We start from the raw sequence: 19,890 nt of genomic DNA on the forward strand, positions 1-19,890 counted from the left end.
TGTATGTGATTCTGGCAAAACCTCGAGGTCTATCTGCCTAAAGGGAGGGATGCCTTCGTGGAGGACTTTCTAAGGGAAACTGGTTCGTATACACGTTACACATGGGGAAAACCACAAAGTATGTTTGCAACATAAGGTTTCTCGCTTCAAGTGATAAAGCATTTGTATAAGAGCAAAAATTACATTCCTCTAGTTTCCTTTTAATGCATTGATCGAACTGGAAGGCTTACGTCTATTAATCAGGTTCTAGGTCACAAGCATCATTTAAAAGTAAAGGTTCGCAACTACCCTATGATCGTTGGCTAATAATAATTATCAGAATTTTCTGATTCCTTCGTTAATAGACATATGCTCCCTATGTTAAGATTAAAGATAGCTAACGTTATCATCCCCTTTCCTTGTGTAAGCTGTGGATAGAAATCAGGGTTTTGGTTTTTGGTGATTACGGCAAAGCCTCGAGGGCTATCTGCTTAAGGAAAGGGATGCCTTCGTGGAGGACTTTCCAAAGGAAACTGGCTCGTATACATGTTACACATGGGGAAAACCACGAAAACGCCCATGCAGCCAGCCCGTTCGCTGGTATTCGAAACCCGCATTGAACTACCGGTGTTCAGCGATTTTGCCGCTCGGCCGCTAATAAGACTGGATATAAATCAGAAAATTCATAGAGTATTAATGTATTTGAATTTTACCAATTCTTTTTGATAAAATGTATTATATATAGATTTTTCTGAAATGATTAAACACTCGTAAATCTACTTATCAATCTGTAATATTCATCATGCTTAGTGGTTACATGTATATTAATTCAGAAATAAACAGCATTATCTAAATTGAAATAATATAAAAATTCACGCTGAGAATATACGTCAGATTCGTTGAAGAAATTCTGCATGAAAGACATCCCCTCTCACAAGCCTCTTCCCCATCTAAATTGGATCTAATATATGCAATATAGTTGACTATGAAACAAAATGTATAAAAATATGAAATATTCAAAGTCAAGAATTGATTATAATTTTTTATATATAAATATATAAAGGGACTATATATACATATTACTAAATATTGACTTTACATTTTTATTAGTCCAAAGAGGCTACTTGCCCAGAAGCGATGGGATGGGATTATTCAATTACGGCAAAACACACGAGGGCTATCTGCCTAAAGGGAGAGGTGCCTTCGTGGAGGACTTTCTAAGGGAAACTGGCTCGTAAATATGTTACACATGGGGAAACGCTGGTGGGCCAACTTAAACAATGAAAATGAAATTCGAAACAGAAAAAAAATATTTTAAATAAAATAAAAATATAATATAAAGAACATTATTTGAAAGAAACAACGTTGTCACGTTTTTTCCTCTCACGTACAATGTAAAAAGGTTGATGTTGATGATGATGCATTTAATTATGGCAAAGCACTCTAGGACTATCTGCCTAGGGGAAGGGATGCCTTCATGGAGGACGTTCTAAGGGAAACTGGCTCGTAAATATGTTACACAAGGGGAAAACCACGAAAACGCCCATGCAGCCAGCCCGTTCATCGGATTCGAACCTCGCACCGAACTACCAGTGTTCAGCGTCTTTACCGCTCGACCGCTGGTGGGCCTTGCCCAGAAGGACTATTAATTTCGTTTTGGCAGTTTGCGCTGATTCTCTGAAAACGGCGAATCACTTTTTAAATTGTTGCCACCAAATATTAGAGCCCTGTATTATATTTAAAGAATTAAATAACGAAGAATCTGCATAAATGTATATATATTTCTGGCATTGTGATAAAACAATGGTACCTATAGAACCATCAAATTTTGAATAACGTAATCCTCCACCGAATAGGAGCATCCGGAAGCCCTAATTTGGAATTTGTTTTATTATCGATTTCATATTTCGCAACACTTGAACGAATTTTTGATTAACAAACTCAACGATTTCAAAGCGAGCAGTGGCAACACTGCTCCAGCGCGCGAGACTATGTATCAGAAATTCTAAAGATATGCTGCTTTTAAAATTATTTTGGGCACTTTTCCGTTTTGCCGGCGCAAATCTCGCCAAGCAGACTTTGTTGGCAACAACATAGAGTACACGAAAAAAAAAAAAAAAAAAAATGTTAATTCTAAGAATTTTTTATTTTGAAGGCATAAACATTTTAATATGGTTTAAAATTTTGTAAAAAGCCCATAAAGACAATAAATTTGTAAAAATACATCAATTTAAGAATTTACTATGCTTTCATGGTTCAACATCCTAATTTTCCGGTTCGTATCACGCGACTCCAAGTGATCTCATTTCACGTAAACTACGCTACAAAAATATAATTCTCTCAGTAATTATGTACATTAATTTCAAGTTAAATTTTAATTTGGAATACAAGTTTAAATGCAAGAATTATTCTCGTTGGAATTGATGAATTCAACACTTGATTTTATCTTTTCTATATTTTTGCCTTCGGGTGAGCTGTGTGATTGCATTCTAATTGACTTAATACCGCGAATTGTCTTAGAGCATAAAATTTAACTATCATGTAAAAATTCTACGTAATTGTATGTCAGTAATGAAAGAAACAATCAATCTGAAAAGAAATGGCTGCGATTTGTTATTAAATGAGGCGTAAAAGATTACCAGCGAAGATATACCGTTTGGCATCAGTTGTACCATTATTGGCGACTTTATCGTTTGCTCCGGCAAAACGGAAAAGTACCTTATTTTGCTATTAAATTGAATTTCAAGGTTTAAGTGCGAAGAACATGATATTTAATGAATAAAGGTAACACACAAAACGTTAAAAAACGCCCGTTTGGGCGTAATGTAAAATCTGAAAGCTTTCAGATTTTTTTTTATCTTTTTATATCATATTTTGGTACTTACGTATTAAAGCCACCGCAGCTGCAGATTTGGCGGTTAAGTGCTGCCAATATACACCTAAAATTTTTGCGACTAATCATTCATTAAAACACTTATTTAAAATCAAAACACTTTATTTAAAATCAAAGTAGTCAATCAGATTTCGGTGGAAAATGGGCCGATTTAAAGTTTAACATAGATTCAAAACAGTCTCTATTTTCTTTGACCTGATACTGTCGCTATATGAACTCTGCTAAATAAGATTCTAAATGATGTCTCGCTGTCCCCTTATATCTCTTGTTCCTCCATTTAGCTATGCCCCATATTCTCTCAACTGCTTGTGTATGAACTCATGTATCAGGATCAATAAAATTTTATTTATGATTAACTTTAGCATGTAGGAATCCTTCTTTTTCTATTCTATTTGTTTGGTAACCTTTGCAACTGTCAGAATAAATTTTTCGTGCTACCATCTGCAAAGTTTTCAATAATTTTATTAAGAAGTTTAGATCCAGTTCTATTAGAAATATTGACAACAAACGAATCTTTCGTCTCTCTATACGTATACCACCAAACACCCACTGTTCGGGTAATACTCGACCACAATTATGTTTACGCTTAGTAAACAAACTTTCATCAATTTCCACAATGCAATCTGGTCCACCTACCTTCTTGCTTGGTTTATTCGCCGTATCCAAGACACATAATTTACGCATGTCATTGTTCCAATCTATAACAGTTTTATCCGATAAATCAAGTTGCTCTTCACAAAATTTATTCGACGTCAACTCCTCGCACCAGCAATATATGAATCCCAAAGCTGAACAAAATGGAATTCTGCTTCCTTCAAACCAGTTGTCTTTTCTAAATCCCACTTGCTGGTCACACTGTCTTAAATTACATTTCCAAAACGTACGTTTACCAAAATAATGTTTCATATCGTGCGAATTGGTACCTTTTTATATTTTTGGTAAAATATTTCGCTCCTGAAAAAATAAAATTGCATCTTCTTCTGTGTTTGGCAAATTCAAAGGACGCATTTTCGTACCACTAAAAAATGGCGTCAAAAATCAGCAAACAACAAGGCAAGAAGGAATCCAAAAGATAACTGCGTGCGACCAACAGGGTTGCTCTTTATTGTCGCATTAGCGCAACTTCTGCTGCGGTGTCGTTAATACGTAAATACCCATATTTTCTATGAAATTATAAAATGCATTTTAATGAATATATGAAATTATTTTGCGAAATATAAAAAAAAAAAAAAAAAAAACTTTTACATTCATATTATGTTGGGGATATAACAAAATCAATGCATAACATTTAAAAACTACAGATGTTAATTCTGATCATTTTTATGAAAACATAAAGAGATTGATTATACGTTTACTATTATTTATTAAAATATTTTCATAAAAATCACATGTAAAAATGTATATTATACTGATCTAACAATATACAATCGTTTTGTATTGTATTTTCAGATTAATTATGGGTACAGAAAACGAAACGTCGGAAGACGTTTGCACTTAACCTGTATGCAATATTGTCTGCAATTATGCATCATGTTCTCAGAAATTTTATTCCTGATCATCATTAATGGTAAGTATATTTCATTTTATTTTAGAACAATGCATCTTTAATTGGAAGTAACATAATTCTTCGAACCTAAGGGACACTTTCTTTTTTACCTTACGAACAACCCTAAAAGCACAGTACATCTTGAGATCGCCGGTTATCTAGAACTATACCTCATGACGATCTAACTTGAGAACGTATACGAGGCTAGAACGACCTTTTCACAGTCACTGTCCTTCGAGTTATCCATACGCACCAAACTATCCGCGATTGTTCGATTCCTCCAATTCGCTGCACATTTGGCGACTTCCTGCCACACCCATTCTGTCTAATTAACAATTCTTTTATGCAGTAAAGCTGCAGTTGAATCTATATACTATTAATATATCGATATAAATTACAGTCTGTTTAATTTATGTCAATTGGATTCGCTGTTTAAAAAGTAAAAATAAAAATTAAATTATTCGTTACAAAGTTATATTAAACGAAGGTACTATTCTGTTTTGAGGGCCGTAAGAAAATTGCAGAGAAAATGCATGTGCAAAAGCGCCAAATCTAGGAAACGCGCCCATTTAACAGCGCGCCAAATCTAGCGTACGCGTTGATTTCAGATTGCGTAAGTTTATATAGTTTTATATTTCTTAAGACGCCATTGAAATACTAGTTTAATTTTAAAATCCTTTTTTGATATCCTATGGATTTAACAATTTGGGAACTGCCCATGACGAAATGTCGGCAATAGAATTTTGGGTAAAGTGCAGAATCACCCACTGCTTGACGCGTTTTTAAGAATTGCACATACTCGGTATCCATGTGCACATCGACCTATTTTCACTTAAAAAGTAGAAGAAAATTGACAAAATCCAATTGTTTTTACCCTTGTAAAAAAAGCGGCAAACAAATAAGTGAGCGATTCTGCACTTTACCGAGAATATTTTCAAAGAAAAGGAATCATTCATTATAGAAAATTACGCTTGAACAACCAACGAGATGAAATTATGCTTTAGCGATAAGTCGGTAGCGAAATAGCGATGCAGGCATCCATTCGGTTATGTTTAGCAATTTTTATATAAATTATAATAATGATCTGAAATAGTTATTGACTCTTATGCTTCCATTCAGTCATGTTTAGCCTTTTTCATATAAATTATAATAATAAAAACGTATTATATGAAATTAACATTTCATCTAAATTAAAACATCAATCTTAAATAGTTATTTATTATTATACTTCCTTTCTTGCCGTAATTATTAGGGTTGCCGCAATTATTTTTGGCAGCATTGGCATCAACAACAGTTTGGCGATTTTTTACGGCACTCGAAACCGAATAATACTATAATAAAAATATTTAAGCTAAAAATCTCACTTCTTAATACTGCGACAGGGCAGTTAAAATGAAACTTAATTAATTAAAACATACTTATGCACCAATAAAAACATACAATTATAGAAAATCTATTGAAATAATTTTAACGCAAAGTTCTGCGTAAAATCACGTAATAAACAAGATTTTAATCAACAGTCCGAAAGTCCAAGTCTTGAGGTGCAAAATCCGAAACCCTAGATCGTAAACAAACGGCGTCTTCGCTAAGTCTAACTATCCAAGAACAGATGTGCAGACAGAATAGCTCAAAGTATATACTCAAAGTAACATGAATTAAGCGTGAAACGCCTATAATAGTACATAATAATTAACATCCAAATTGTCTTACATAACATAATAATCAAGTGCACATACATTTTTCGAAGCGATTGGTGTAAAACTTAAAAACTTTAAAAAAAAACTCCAAAAAATAAAATCAGTCGCTGGAATAACTGTAAAACAGTATGAAATTAAATTTTCAATACCCTAGCATACAGTATCTTGATCATATATATATAATACAATTATAATGGACATAAAAAACAAAATCGCTACTTTTTAAGATCGGGCAAATCATGCATGGAACATATTAAAAGGAGTCAGGTCCTAATTATCCTATTAAAAAGCACCGTGAAATAGCATAATTAACTTAAATATGGAAAAAAATTCGAAGCATAAGCTATAAAATTTAAATCCGCGCGATAGTTAATAAGATTTCATGTAAGAAGTCCAAGTGCTCAGAAAATCAGTTAAACGTACAACAAAAGTTAAAAATTAACGCCGGGTCTTATAAATGTTCTATAAAACACTTGAAAATCACTACTTACTCATTCTAAGAAAAGAACCATCTGAAACTAACTTGCATCAATAGTAAACAAACACGTAGATTAGGCCTAGTGATTTCTCAATTTCCAGATCTTCGAATTCGCAGCAAAAACACCTTATAAATGTTTTTCACACATCCATATCAACTTTGGAACACAAAATAAGTTATAAAACAGCACTTACACAAGAATAAGCATCACATTTACTAAATTAATAGCGAAATTCGGAACACATCAAAAAGCACACAGTAATGGCCGCGGTCATTAGAACTTGAAAGTTACAAAACTCGCTACGGTAAGAAATACATATGAACGAGAATGGCGGAACTAAAAAATAGGGGATAAATCCAATTTAAATTCTCAAATACGTTTTGAGACTTGAATAGATTAAACGAACATTAAATGAAATAAATAAGATGAAATAAAAAAATTAGCGAAGGGTAATCAATTAAAATATAACTCAAGTTTTGGGTAACAATTAACACTAAAATTAACAAATCGAATTAACTCTCATGCAATTTATCAAAAGCTCTACACAGTGTTTTCGGATAAATACATTGTTAAACATTTATGTACACTGCGCAAAAAAAAGGGGGGGGACAGCTTGCGTTTTTTATGTCGCAAAAGCGCGACTTAGTATATATATTAGATTTATATATACTACTATTCTAACATAGGTATTTTGACGCAAAATAGGACTTTTTCTGAAATAACATACCAGGTTTTTTCCATATTTTGATTCTACAACTCCAATTATGCTAGACTGCCGAGTTTTGTAAAAATCGTACGAGTAGTTTTTAAAAAAAAATTAGCTCTCAAAATTTTAGCTCCTCAATGTTAATTGAATTTGATATATATTTATTAATCTCTCCTTTTTTATTAAACTTTTTTTATTTTTCCTTTCCCATTTCAAAATTTAGGTGTTTTTCAAATAAAATTCACCCATTTTATATGAATTATTTTTTAAATTTATATTTTTAAATAATTCTTATAAATTTTTCGAAAAACATTTTGAATTCTAACCCATAAAAGTTTTACCACCATCTTAAAGTAGGTGTAGTTCTAAGCATACCTACAAAAAATTAGAGTTTTTTATTCAAAATTTTCTAAGATATACACGAATTTGCATATTTTCGCATTTTGAAATTTGGCATCTTTTTTTGAGCGATAATAGCGCCAAATGTGGTTTATGGAATTTTTGTTACAATGAATTGCTACAGCTATTTTTAACCTTAAATTTCAAATAAATTTTTAAGGAGAATTAATTATATGAATATTTCCCCTCAATGATGTGTAATAAATATTTATAAATACTATATGAACAGCTATTTTTTTTTAATTACAGATGGTATTATTCACATTTTTAACTTTTTAAAAATTTATTTCATTTTCCTTCTTTTTATTTTAAATAATTGTAAGAGTAAATTTTTACTTTTGCCGTGTTATCGTCTGCTACTTTATTTTAACTTCATTTAAATTTAATTGTCTAAATCTGAGAAAAGTTCGTTTTATGCTTATTTTCACAATGTTTTTAAGCAAACAAGCCACTGATACTTTGGGTAATGTCCCAGCTTTAAAAAACAAATATATAAACATAAATTTAGACATCCTCTTAGAAATAATTTTTAAGCAGTAATTTTCTCTCGTGTTGTAGACTATATAAAAAACATCTACTTTAATATAGAAATTTTTAGGCTTAAAAACTCTAAATAATATGATTAAGATTTTTTGCACCCAATATAAGTATAGGGTTACTCGGTGATACAGGATAAGTGCTGCTGGAGTGGTTTTTTTCTTTCTCATTTAAGAAAAATCTTTTAATTCAAATATTTATTTTTTGGACTTTATTTATAGTTAAAATGTCCAGAAGTTGTCTTCAGCTGAAACGCATTTAATGCAACTGATATTTTTAAAAAAATTACAAAAGTGCAAAATTTATGGAAGTGTAACAATCGAAAAATCTAATATTCTTGTGTCAGCACTGAAAACAAATGTAGAAGGAAAGAAGGAAATTGGAGGAGAAGCAAAAATTTAAAGGGTAATCTACTTCAAGGAAGTTGGGTGTTCAAAGGAAAAACAATTGGACGTGTACACCAGTATATAACAGCAATTGAGTTTATGCTAACGGAAAAAACAAAAACGTTATCATTGCAAATTAAAGTGAAGAGCGACTGGTTTTCGACTATATGGTTGTATAAATTTAAATTTCGTCATAGAATATCATATCGTATCATAAACGGAGAATCCCACGATTTCTCAGCCGAATTCCGAAATTTATTCAGTAACGTATATAGAATTTATTAAACGCTAAAGACGTTTTCCCTCTTGATGAAACCAGGCTTTCCTTTCATTTCACGTCTTCAAAATACTTAGTCTGTAAAGACTGATAAAGGCTTAGACCAAATACTGATGAAAATTATTGATTCGGATTATTAAGTAACAGCAAAGACGGGATATCTGCCTTCTCTGGAGGGGATGCCTTCGGGAAGAACTTTCTAAGCGAAACCAACTCGTATACATGTTAACACAGGAGAAAAACCACGAAAACGTCCATGCAACCAGCCCGTTCGCCGGATTCGAACCCCGAAGTGAACTACCAGTATTCAGCGACTTTACCGCTCGGCCGTTTGTGGGCTCTTTTGAAATGGAAGGCGATAAATTTATTTAAAATGAATGTCAGAAATACCAGGATGTTACGAAAAGTTGAATGCTTTTTAATATACTTGCAAAATGCCTGAAAAAAAAGAGCAAGCCATTAAGAAGAAAAAATAAATTTTTGCATAAAATTTAGCTTTTTTTAAATTTAAATTTTTTTACTTTATGATATTTGATTCTTGCGCTTTCAAAAATAACATATTTGACTAAAATATGAATAAAATTAAAAAAAATTAAACATAGGATGATAAAATTGTGTAAAGCAATTGGCACAATGATAAAACTGTTTAAAGCAACATATGCAAGTCATCCTAAATTAAAATGTCGGATATATATCTCTCTTATTTACATACCTTTTCTGAACGGAACACTGAAAGGCTTGTTAACTGTGCTTTACAGTATTTTCTCTTTTAATATATGCAGTTTTCAGACGCATCGTAGTCTGGGTCACAAAGTAGTTTTCCGAAAGAAAAGCAATTCAAATAAATAAAATCAAATTCTAGGAAATTTATATTAATAAATATATTTAAAATGCGCAGTTCGAATGAATAAATAAAAAAAATTAAAACAATTATTTGAAGAGACAATGCAACACAAAAAATTAAAATAAAAGTCTAAAAATTCAAAAGTTACCTAAAATAATAACTATGACTAAAAATATATAGTATAAAGAAACTACTTAAAAAATAATAAACGATGCATCTTTTACTTAAACTACGCAGTTCCAATGAGTAAATAGAAATTTTTAAAACAGTTAGTTGAAAGAAACCATGCAACTTAAACAATTAAAATGAAATTCGAAAAAGAAAAAAAAATACTTAAAATAAAATAAAAATATAATATAAAGAACATTATTTGAAAGAAAGAACGTTGTCACGTTTTAATGTAAAAAGGAAAATAGGTTGTTACATATTAAAAAGTTCGCCAAGTGAACTATTCTTGGCGCAAACTGAAAAAAAGCGCCAATATACATTCTTAAAATTCTCCGTAAGGTTCGCACCAAATTTTACAAACTTTAATATTTAGGCATAATTTGAGTCGTAGAATCGAAATATGGAAAAAAAATGGCATGTCATTTCAGGAAAAGTCCGATTTTGTTTCAAAATGCCTATGTTAGAATAGTGCTATATATAAATCTAATATACATCCTAAGTCGCGCTTTCGAGACATGAAAAACGCAATTTCAATTTTCTCGATCGGTCCAGTAGAACGGGAGATATAGAACTGTCCCATTCCCCCCCCCCCGCAGTGTACAATCTGCACACACAATTGGAAAAAAAAAGAACCGTTCCATACCTCCCTTTCTACTGGACTGTTTAACAAAACTTGCGTTTTTCATGTCTAGAAAGTTTGACTAAGATAGAATATATATTAGATTTACATGTAGCATTGTTCCACTATAGGTATTTTGACCCAAAATCGGACGTTTTCAGAAAAAAAAAACTTTTTATACTTAAATATTAAATTTAATATAATTTGATGAAAAAAATTACCGAGCAATTTTAAATTTATCTTGGCGCACTTTCTTCAGTTTGCTCGAAGAATAATTCACTTGGCGAAATTCTTAATTTTTGGTAAACTATCTTCCTTTACTTTTCATTGCGCATGAGCTGAAACAATGTGCAACGTTCATTCTTTCAAATAATTTTAACAAATTGTATAAGCGTTGTTGGCGTTATTATTGTTTATAACAAATATGCCAAATTTCAAAATGGACCAATATGTAAATTAACCTGTATCTTAGAAAATTCCGAATACAAAAAACCATTTTTTACAGGTGCGCCTAGAAATACCTCTACTTTAAAGTGATGGTAAATATTTCATAAGTGATAATTAAAAAATGTTTTATAAATTTATAAAAATTACTAAAATATACAAATTTTAAAAAGAAATCAGTAAATACTTGTGAATTTTATGTGGATTGAACATAAATTTCGAATTGTGAAAGAAGGAATCCAGTAAATTAAGTTAAAAAAATATTAATCAAATTTAATTAAGGAGCTAAAATTTTGAGGGCTAATTTTTTGAAAACTACTTGTGCGAGTTTTACAAAACTTGGCACTTAGCCATAATTTGAGTTGCAGAATTGTAATATATTAAAAAATTGTTATGTTGTTTTAGAAAGCCCGTTTCTATGTAAAAATACTTATGTTAGAACAATGCTGTATGTAAATCTAATATATATCCTAAGTTGTGCTAACGAGATATGAAAAACGCAAATTAAATTTCATCAACTGGCCCAGTAGATGGACAGATATAGAACTGTCCGTTTTTTTAGCCCAAAGGTGCTTTAGCTCGGAAAGGCTGTTAGTTTCGAAATGGGATTTTGCTTTAATTCAAAGAGACCGTTACCACTGGAGTTTATTTGAGCTAACGGAGTCAGTTCCATGGGTCGACTAGCTCCGCTATGCCTGCAGTTAAGGTTTTTCAACTTGCTGCCCTATGGGAAAAAACTGGTTTTAGAGATGGGTCGGCTACGTCAGTTGTCTCCGTTAGCTCACATAAATCCCAGTAGGAACGTCCGTTTAAAGGCTGAATCAGTTTGCAAATTGTTGCCACCAAATATTATCGCCCTGTACAGAGATTCACACATTTTTAGACGATGTATATTGTACTCACAAAACTAAATTACATAAAAATTCTTGTGTTTTAAATGTTCTATTTGACATCCGTTATTCTGAACTATCTTTCGACACTGCAATTTCCAGGATAATAATGCCTTTTGAAGTGACAGAAGAGATATTCTAACCCATTCCTCTCGAACAGCTTTCCAGAGTCCTGTTAGGGTTTTGGGACAACGTTTGGATAACGCAGTTTTTAAAAGTCCGAAAGCACAAAAATCCATGGGTGACACTTCGGGAGATTCAGTAGGGATATCAGTGAAGGGTATGGCCTTGATACCAGTTTTTTGTTCCATTTCTTTTAGGAAATTTACAGTGGATTTTGATGTGTGACTGCTAGCTTTGTCCTGATGGAATCTCACAGATGGATGGCCCTGTGGGTAAAGCGATGGTATTTCATTCAAAAAAAATTGGCCATAAAATATGTTCCTGATAGTATTTGGAGTTAATCTTGACATTTTTTTGCACTCTCTTTATTTTTAACTTGCCATTATAAGAAAAACAGCAACAATCATGAATCCCTTAGAAAAACTTCTTTGAACCATGTACTTAAATTTTTTTTCTCCCCTTTTATGATGATAAATGGCTCTTTTTTGTTACAATCATTTAAATACACCCATGCTTCATCTATTGTGACAATGGTTTTCCATTTTTCTTTGGATAAGTGTTTCTCATATAGAATTCTGTGACGTGTCCTGCGTTGAGCGATATGCTTTGGAAGAAGACGATGCACATTGCGGTTTTCCGCTTTCTTGAGAGTTCAATCAACGTTTATCTTTTTATTTACAGTGGACACCGAGCATTTTAATGATTTTGCAACTATCCATTGACTAGGGGGATTTTTTTTAACATTAAACAACGTACCTTAGCAATATTCGCAGATGTCCGTTTTTTCCTTGGATATTTGTTTGGAATTTTTGTCCCACTTGAGGCTTCAATTTGAAGTTTTGTTCCTTTCTTATTGATGATATTACCTATCGACGCTTTAGATATCACAAAACCATGACTCTCACATCGTTTTTGGATAACGGAGTATGCATATTTCTCTTCGGAAAGAGTGTAAATGTAGCCTTCGAACCACTGTTCTGTTAAATTCGCCATTTTGAATAAAAACAAAACTTTCAAGCCACAGACGATAATTTTGAACATAGTACAACTGCAATTACTTCTTTTGCAGCAAACGATTTTTATTACCGCTTACCAAAATCGTCTAAAAAATGTGCGAACAGCCTCTGTATTATTTTAAAGGAAATTAAACAAATGAGAATGTGCATAAATGTAGGTATGTTTCTCGCATCGTGAAAAAACGACGGTACCTTGAGCCATCAAATTTTCAATAATGTAATCCTCCACATGAATAGGGGCACCTTTATTGCCCGAATTTTGAATTTCGTATTTGTTTTATTATCTATTTCACATTTTTTTAAACATTAACGAATTTTTGTTTAATAAACTCAACGATTTCAAGCAATGGCAACGCTGTACAGTAAAAAGCATTTTTATCTCCAGCGCTTGAGACTGTTTGTCGGAAAATTTATAGATATGCTGTTTTTAAATATATTGTGATAATGTTGTTGAACTGAATTTTATTTTTTAAGTGCGAAGAATAAGATATTTAATAAATAATGATAACATACAAAACATTAAAAAAAACGCCTCTTTGGACATATTAACATTAAAAACATTAGCATTTAAATATTTAATATCTTTCAGGTTTTTTTTTTTTTTTTCTAGTCCAAAAGGACTTTGAGCCTGAAGGATTTCTGTTTTCGTTTTGCGATTTTGCGTTTGTTCACTATAAATATCCGTTTCACTTTTCAAACAGATGCCACTAAATGTTAGAGTTTTGCATTATATTTGAAGAAATTAAATAATGAAAAATCTGCATGAATGTATGTATATTTCTTGTATTTTGATAACACAACGGTACTTAGAGCCATCGAATTTTGAATGACGTAATCCTTCTACGAATATAGGCATGTGGAAGACCCAATTTGAAATTTGTTTTATTATCGATTTCATATTTTGTAAAACCTGAAAACGAATTTTTGATTAACAAACTCAAGGATTTCAAAGCGAGCAATGGCAACGTTGTACAGAAGAAACATTTTTATCACCAGCGCGTGAGTCTCTGTATCGGAAATTCTAATGATATGTTCATTTTAAAATTATTTTGCGATATTGCTGTTGAACTAAATTTTATGGTTTAAGTGCGAAGAACTTGATATTTAATAAATAAATTTATCACAAAAAATTTTTAAAAAACGCCCCTTTGGAGGTCATTGAAAATCTGAAAACTTTCAGATTTTTAGTCCAAAGGGGCTTTGTCGTTGAAGGACTATTGTTTTTGTTTTGCGATTTTGCGTCTATTCACTACAAACGGCGAATCACTTAAACTGTTGCCACAAAGTATTATCGCCTTGTGTTATATTTAAAGAAATTAAATAATTAAAAATCTGCATAAATGTATGTATGTTTCTCGCATTCTGATAAAACAACGGTACATAAAGCCATCGAATTTTGAATGACGTAATCCTCCTACGAATATGCGCATGTGGAAGCCCAAATTTGAAATTTGGAATTTGTTTTATTATCGATTTCCTATTTTGTGAAACTTTAACGAATTTTCGATTAACAAACTCAAGGATTTCAAAGCGATCAATGGCAACGTTGTGCAGAAAAACATTTTTATCTCCAACGCGGGAGTCTCTGTATCGGAAATTCTAAAGATATACTCATTTTAAAACTATTTTGCGATATTGCTGTCGAACTGAATTTTATGGTTTAAGCTGGAAGGACTTGATATTTAATAAATAAATGTGACACACAAAATGGTAAAAAAAAACGCCCCTTTGGACGTAATTTAAAATCTAAATTATTTCAGACTTTTTTTTTTTTTTTTTTTTTGGTACATATTCTAAATAACAACACCAGCATAACATATCAAAGAACAACATTTTTTTCTACAAAGAAATTCCAGACTAACAAGCTCGTGATCGTTTGTGGCACAAATTAGACTGACTGCAAGACGTTTTATGGAATATGCGCTGTATGTTGCCACACAGTTTCTTAAAATTAACCAACAGTATAATTGATATGTAACATAAAGAAATTGTATTCAAGTGTAATATAGTTAGGCTAAACTGTTCCGTTGACTGAAAACAGGATAAACTGGGGAAAAAAACGAGTGTTCTACCAAACCAATCAATGAAAATCTATAACCAAGCATAAAACCAGTAACTTTATATTTCCGAATTTTGTTGACACAAAAGTGACTTTCTTCGGACGGAGATAAACAGGAACAGAGTAGAAAGCAAAAATAAAATCAGGAATGTGTACACATTTCTGCAGTCTTTTTACTTCATTTTTTTCCAAAGCGATCATATTCCAAGAAAAGGAGAGAAGAAAAATATAATGATAAGTTTCGTCCGGACATGACAGCGAAATAACTAAAAGGACTTTTCCACAAATCGATTTATCCCTGCAGGTGATTTTTGGAAGCTTCCGGGATTATTTTATGGAAAACCGGCAGGAAAAATTTTGACGGAGGAAAGTTTCTACTAATGATCGTAGTAAGCTTTCAAAGTATTGACTAAAGCATTCCTGACAGATTTAAATGTTCACATTATAAAGTTTTAGTTTAGTTAATTCTCGTTTATACGTCTCATTTTAACTCTATCTAGTAATAGCAGAATTATGACATGTTTTAGAACAGGTCGGGGCTAATTTTTAGAATATGGTAACAGGTAGTTTGGCGACATTTTGGTAAAGCGATAAAGGTTACTAGTTAGGACTTTAGCAATAATCTGAGAAGTACACTGTTTGAATCACAAATTATTTTGTCTCAGAGAAATGAGAGATTATGAGACATGTAATGTGGTAATGTGACATTTTCCGGAAAATTCTGATCGTGATTTTAGCTAATAATCACTTAGAAACAATTTCGCTGCTAAAGTGCAGAATCGCCCACTTATCTGTTTGGCGCTTTTAACAAGAGTAAGAAGAATTGGATTTTTGTCAATTTTCTTTGACTTTTTAAGTGAAAATAGATCGATGTGTACATGGATAAAGTCAAGAGTGTGCGCAATGCCATTTTTGCGCAATTCTGGGATGTTTTCTTAAGTGAAAATAGGTCGACGTGTACATGGACACCGTGTATGTGCAATTCTTAAAAACGCGGCAAGCAGTTTGCGATTCTGCACTTTCTCCCAATTTCGCACCTAATCTTCGTCATGATTAAGCATTTTTGTTCCATAAAAGTTCTAGTATAAGCGTAATTCGGCTAGCAGATTGTTGAAAAAATTATTGAGTAAAAAAAAAAAAAAAAAAAATGCCTTTACTTCGTGAAAACAAAATGGCGTCCGAAACAAAACTAGCAGGTTGCTGTAGCAGGGTTGGTCGCCAAATTTTCGCCAAAAAATCGCCAAGTTACCATAATGTAAAGATTCACCCACGTCGATGTACATATTCAGGGAAAATTTGGCATATAGAGAAATATGCTATGTTAAGATACGGTAACCACAATGGTCTCAACTGACAGCACTTTTTGTAAGTGAGGGAAAAAAAATCGATAATTTTTTTGGCAGTTAAGTAATGTGATGTAGTGAGTACAGTGGCTATCTTCTCGATATTGATAGATTTCTCGGTAATCAGAATTTTTGAACAGGTTTTGATTAGCATTTTTAAGTTCTCATTCTTGTATATAGCACTGGAACTGCGAGTTGTAAATTTTGGGTTTGAAATATTGCCAGAAATGGAGGGAAAAAAAAGGAATTATATTGGGGTTTGGCATTTATTTCAGTTAGTGAAATTACTGAACCAACAAAAATACTTAGAATTATCAAGATTTACTTTTTTTTATTAAACAATGCATTTATATAAACCATATCTTCCTTTAAGCATTCATTTTCCTTTAAGTTTTAAGGCTTTCGAAAACTATTAATGCTTCCAAGGTTCTATTCTGCGAGTAAACGAGTTTGGCACATAAGACTTTCAGTATCTTAATATTTTTTTTTAATTTTCGAATTCTGTAAAAAGTGCTCTTCGAACGTATCTCTCCTACTACTTCATGGTCAACCTACTTCTTTAACTCCCTACCAAGATAAGGCCCCAGAGCTGTAAAGTCGCTGAACACTTGTATTTCGGTCCGAGGTTCGAATCCAGGCGAACGGGCTGCCTGCATGGGCGTTTTCGTGCTTTTCCCTATGTGTAACATGTATACGAACCAGTTTCCCTTAGAAAGCCATCCACGAAGGCATCCATTCCCATAGGCAAACAGCCCTCGAGTGCTTCGCCTTTGCCATAATCAAATAAACCAAACCCTATCTAGTTAATGAATGTAAAAGACTTTCTACTCCAATACTTATGCGAACTTGCACATAAAGCCATCCAACTGGTTATAGTGATTAGCGCCGCTGACTGCCGTGCCGGAGGTCCCGGGTTCGAATCCCGGAGAAGGCATGTATGTTTGTAAACGTACAGTGTCGGTGCGGCATGGCGGCACTCTAAGTATGCGGCGAGTTCTCTCGTGTGGCTTGGTGAAAGGGAAGAGGGGTGGGAAAGCCTCGTACTCATCCCCCGGGGTGCTCTTCATCAAAACTTGGGGCGGAACTGAGCTAAATCGCACTCTCACCTGAATGGTGCTCAAGGCTGCCAATGGCAGACGCTTCTTGCCACAAGGTGTCTAGGTGTCTTCAATTATGGCAAAGCACACGAGGGCTATCTGCCTAAGGGGAGGGATGAATTCGTGGAGGACTTTCTAAGGGAAACTGGCTCGTATACACGTTACACATGGGAAAAACCACGAAAATACCCATGCAGCCAGCCCCCTTGCCACGGGGAATTTCATGGGCTTGGCTGACTGCGTCAGACAAGGGATAATTTTTGCAATTAAAGAAAGGGATACCTCAAAGTAAGTACTTCAAGAATTCGTTAGATCTGGCAAAACTGATGATTTTTGAGAAAAAGACGAAATAAATTTTTCTCTTAAAGCCTGCACATATTTTACAACCACTTAAGACCAGTATCTGCTACTGTTAACACATTTTGTGCCCAGTTTCATTTGTCTGTATGAGGCGTGGGCATCATGTTTTTAAAACTCAGTGGCCCACCAGCGGCCGAGTCGCTGAACACTGGTAGTTCGGTCCGAGGTTCGAATCCCGCGAACGGGCTGGCTGCATGGGTGTTTTCGTGGTTTTCTCCATGTGTAACGTGTATACGAGCCAGTTTCCCTTAGAAAGTCCTCCACGAAGGCATCCCTCCCCTTAGGCAGATAGCCCTCGAGGCTTTGCCATAATCACACACACACACATTTTAAAACTCAAGTTTCTGATTATTAGGTATAATTTATTCTAGTTTAATAATTGATTTATAGATACATTAGTTTCTCCATTTTTTATTTATTTATTTATTTATTTATTTTGTATGTGTGTGTGCTTTTTGTCGTCGTGAAACGCGGGCTATCATTTGGATACTGTATATTACAAAACTGTTATAAGTTTATTACCTGATTATGAAAATTAACAACTGAGCTTTCAAGCTTTCTTTTTTTTTATGTAGTTCCCGGTTTTAAAGTTTGTGCGAATCAAAAATTGGTTATTCTGAAATATCTGCACGACTCTCAGTTGAAATGACCGAGTGGCATCCGCTTAAAGCCTCTTACATATAAAGTTGCTCAAAAGGCAAGTCTGGAAGCTTCCGGAAAAATTGGTCCTAGGACATCAAAATGTGTTTTCCTGAAACTTCTAGAATACTGTCAAGTTGGCGAGAAATCACCGGAGAAAAGTATGATGAAAGAGTTTCAGCCTGTATCTCCGATTCTTCTTAAGCTTATAAGGTATTTCTCCCGCCTTCTTAGTAAGCCTTCGTGGTGTAGTGGTCTGCACGCTCAGCGCGTAATTGAGAGGTGCGGGGTTCGATTCCCGGCGAAGGCGTTGCATATTTTTTATCTTGCTTGCTTCCAAAAAATACCTAATGTCTCTACTCCAGACTACAAAAGCTATCTTTACATTTAAACGTCATTGCCTCAGAAATAAAAGATCTACAGTGCAGTGCATGTGAAAATTACATTCAACACAGAGACACATTATGCGGCCACAGATTCGATTCGAAACCAAATAAAATATGCTTAAAACCAATAATAAAATTTGTACTTAAAATACACTAATTAAATAAATAAGTAAATAAAAAAATCTGAAAGGTTTCAGATTTTAAATTACGTCCAAACGAGCGTTTCTCTAACTTTTTGTGTGTTACCTTTATTTATTAAATATCATGCTCTTTGCACTTAAACCATGAATTTAGTTCATTAATATCGCAAAATAGTTTTAAAATGAGCATATCTTTAGAATTTTCGATACAGAGACTCACGCGCTGGAGATAAAAATGTTTTTTTCTGGACAACGTTGCCATTGCTCGCCTTGAAATCCTTGAGTTTGTTAATCAAAAATTCGTTAAAGTTTTAGAAAATATGAAATCGATAATAAAACAAATTCCAAATTTCAAATTTGGGCTTCCACATGCCCATATTCGTAGGAGGATCACGTCATTCAAAATTCGATGGCTTTGGGTACTGTTGATTTATCACAATGCGAGAAATATACGCGTATTCGGAAACTAAGTACCGTTTTGAAAAAAAAAAAAAAAAAAAAAAGTAAAACGTTTTTTTTCGAATCCAATTTTATTTTTACATGAAAATACATGTCTTAAACTATTTCTCAACATATTTTCCGCCAATGATCAAACACGTGTCATAGCGGGTGACCAGTTTTTGTATACCATCGTCAAAGAAACTTCCCGCCAGTTTCGATAACCACGACTCCACAGCATTTTTCGTGTCATCGTCAGATCCAAAGCGCTTGCCACCAAGCTCGCGCTTCATGTGCAGGAACAAGTGATAGTCGGACGGCGCCAAGTCCGGGCTGTACGGCGGGTGATCGAACTGCTCCCAATGAAACTGTCGAATTAACGATTGAGGGACACCAGCAGTATGGGGCCGAGCATTGTCATGGAG

The 19,890-nt window shown here is 33.3% G+C and overlaps 1 protein-coding gene across 1 annotated transcript in view; it reads left to right on the forward strand.

Moving 5' to 3' along the window:
- LOC118198352 (neuronal acetylcholine receptor subunit alpha-10-like) overlaps positions 1 to 19,890 on the forward strand; it is a 292,952-nt gene that overhangs the window by 134,425 nt on the left and 138,637 nt on the right. The window contains exon 2 of the mRNA XM_085822803.1: positions 4,322 to 4,439. Coding sequence (XP_085678929.1) covers positions 4,376 to 4,439 — 64 coding nt within the window. The 5' untranslated portion in view covers positions 4,322 to 4,375. The remainder of the gene's footprint in view (positions 1 to 4,321; positions 4,440 to 19,890) is intronic.

This window comes from Stegodyphus dumicola, chromosome 8, assembly GCF_044657685.1.
Source record: "Stegodyphus dumicola isolate Sdum_Otavi_A_Nest chromosome 8, ASM4465768v1".
NCBI classification, from domain to species: Eukaryota; Metazoa; Arthropoda; class Arachnida; order Araneae; family Eresidae; genus Stegodyphus; species Stegodyphus dumicola.